The following is a 2481-nucleotide window of genomic DNA, read 5'->3' on the forward strand; positions in this document are numbered from 1 at the left end:
CAAGGTCAGGAGAGGGAAGCACTCACTCACCTCGATGGAAATTCGGAATTTTATTTCAAACGGCCTCTCATCGCGGAACTGGATGACGTCACATATATCGACTTCCATGAACGATATATCGTTCATTCCAGGCGGCCGACGACAACGCGTGTGCCGGTTTGGGAGTGTGTTGGCGATCCAGTGACGCACTACGTCACGAGGCGGCAGATGAAAGAGAGGATTTGCCGTTTGTTTTGGCAGGCTCCCAACCGCGGTGAACTTTTTTATCTGAGAATGCTGTTGATGCGGTTTCCCTGTCGTGGCTACCATGATCTTTATCTGTTGGGTGGACCGGAGTGCACAACGTTCCAAGAGGCTGCTCGCATGCAAGGTTTACTCGATGACGAGCGAGAGTACTCGGACAGCCTGGTTGAGGCCCATTCATTCATGACCGGGTACAGGTTGAGGTCATTCTTTGTCATGTTGTGCTCAATCGGTGCTCCAGCATTCAGCCTGTGGGAGCAGCACAAAGACCTTCTGTCTGAAGATTTGTTTGAGGGGGAAGAGAATCGAGAGCGTGCCTACCAGGTCGCTCTCATTCAGATCGACAGAGGGCTTAGGCGGCAGGGAAGTAGCGTCGTCGATCACGGGCTCCCTGAAGTGGAGGACCTCATGACAGAGTTGGGCAGGGAGCAAGTAGGCTACGACAGGACCGCCTCGGCCAATTATGTAGCCGAATGGCTGCCACGTTTGTCAGCTGAACAGCGCAGCGTATTCGACTACGTGTGCGCCTTGGTGGAGGGGTCTGAAGATGCTCCCGAAAACAACGGCATGTTTCTCGATGCACCCGGCGGATCGGGGAAATCCTTGCTGGGATCCGTTTTGGCAGCACACTTCAGGTCGAAAGGCCTCATTGTCCTCTGTGTCGCTTCGTCCGGTATTGCCGCTAGTGTGTATGTGTGTGGGATTACTGCCCATTCCATGTTCAGGTTCCCTCTGAGTCTCGATGATGACCGTGGTGTTTGGGGCATCACCAACGGATCACAGAGGGCGGAGCTTGTAAGGGCGGCACATCTCATTATATACGATGAAGTGAGCATGGCACACCGGTTCCTCATTGAAATGTTGGATCGAGGGCTCCGTGATCTGTGTGATCAAACGAAGGTGTTTGGAGGAAAACCGGTCCTATTGGCTGGTGATTTTAGGCAGTTGGCACCGGTGGTGCGTGGGGCAGAGACGGCCAACGAGATCTGTGCCGTGTCGCTCAAGTCCTCACACATTTGGCCAGCTCTCCACAAGATGGCCCTCACCGTCGGCCAGAGGTGCACTGACGCAGTGTATTCCAACTTTGTGCTGGAGGTTGGAGATGGAACAGCTGTGGAACATACGCTGCCTGATTTGAGTGCGGGGGAGCGGGTGATTGCTCTGACAGGCATAGAGCATGTTCCCACTGTGTCAGCCTTGATTCAGTCTGTCTTTCCTGACGAATTACTTGACGATCCCGACGAGTGTGCTGGTCGCGCTGTCTTAGCGCCACACTTGGTCAACGTTCGAAGCGTCAACGACACAATCCTGGAGTCACTGTCTGGTATTGATGAGCCTCAGTACAGTGCCGACGCTTTGGACGCAGAGGAAAGAGAACTCGGTAATGAGTTCTTCGATATGGACACACTAAATCAAGCGTGTGAGAGTGGTGTTCCACCGCACGTTCTGCACCTAAAGGTCGGTGCCGTGTGTGTGATCATCAGGAATCTCAATTTCGAGGAAGGTCTTCTTAACGGGACAAAGGTCATCATTGTCGAAATAGGCCAGAGACTTATAATAGTGCGGCGCCCTGGAAGTCAGGTTCGCTTTGGAATTCCACGCATTATTTTTAAGTTTCCCGTGTTCCCTCGGAGTGAATTTATGATGTCTCGTCGTGCTTATCCTCTGCAGTTGGCTTACGCAATGTCCATTCACAAGGCACAATCTCAAACCATTAACAAATGCGCAGTAGATTTGCGTTCTTAGTGCTTTACTCACGGCCAATTATGTGTTGCTCTGGGTCGCGTGCGGAGGCGTGAGGATTTGGTTGTGTTAGTGTTGGCTGCGTACGTTCAAGACGGTGTTGCGTATACGAGGAATGTCGTGTATCGCTCACTGCTTGAGTAATTCAGTAATTCGGTCAGGGTTTTATTTTTGGTATTTTAAGAGTGTGTGTGTGTGTGTGTGTGTGTGTGTGTGTGTGTGTGTGTGTGTGTGTGTGTGTGTGTGTGTGTGTGTGTGATTCATAATTGGCACTTTGTGGATTCGGCTTCCACTATAAACGGTCTGTGTGAATGAAATTTAGTGCCTTTTTTGGATCAACACTTGGTCAAAGTGTTGCGGCGTTTAAGGTTGGTGACTCAGTCGGTTTCTGCCTGTACGCTTTATCTTAGTACAGCTGGGTCCAGCTTCCAGCCTGCTAAGGCATTTTGTTTTTGTGTGTGTATGTGTGAGTGTGTGATTCATCATTGGTACTGT

At 51.1% G+C, this 2481-nt stretch overlaps 1 protein-coding gene across 1 annotated transcript; it reads left to right on the forward strand.

Annotated features, from left to right (window-relative positions):
• The first annotated feature begins 273 nt into the window (after positions 1 to 273).
• LOC117647738 (ATP-dependent DNA helicase PIF1-like) lies at positions 274 to 1989 on the forward strand. The gene has a single exon (XM_034389635.1). The coding sequence runs from the start codon at positions 274 to 276 to the stop codon at positions 1987 to 1989; it is 1716 nt and encodes a 571-aa protein (XP_034245526.1).
• The last annotated feature ends 492 nt before the right edge of the window (positions 1990 to 2481 follow it).

Source organism: Thrips palmi, unplaced genomic scaffold, assembly GCF_012932325.1.
Source record: "Thrips palmi isolate BJ-2018 unplaced genomic scaffold, TpBJ-2018v1 HiC_scaffold_2, whole genome shotgun sequence".
In the NCBI taxonomy this organism is placed as follows: Eukaryota; Metazoa; Arthropoda; class Insecta; order Thysanoptera; family Thripidae; genus Thrips; species Thrips palmi.

Coding starts and splice junctions, on each gene's coding strand:
- LOC117647738 (XM_034389635.1), top strand. CDS start 274: ATGCTGTTGATGCGGTTTCCCTGTCGTGGCTACCATGATCTTTATCTG.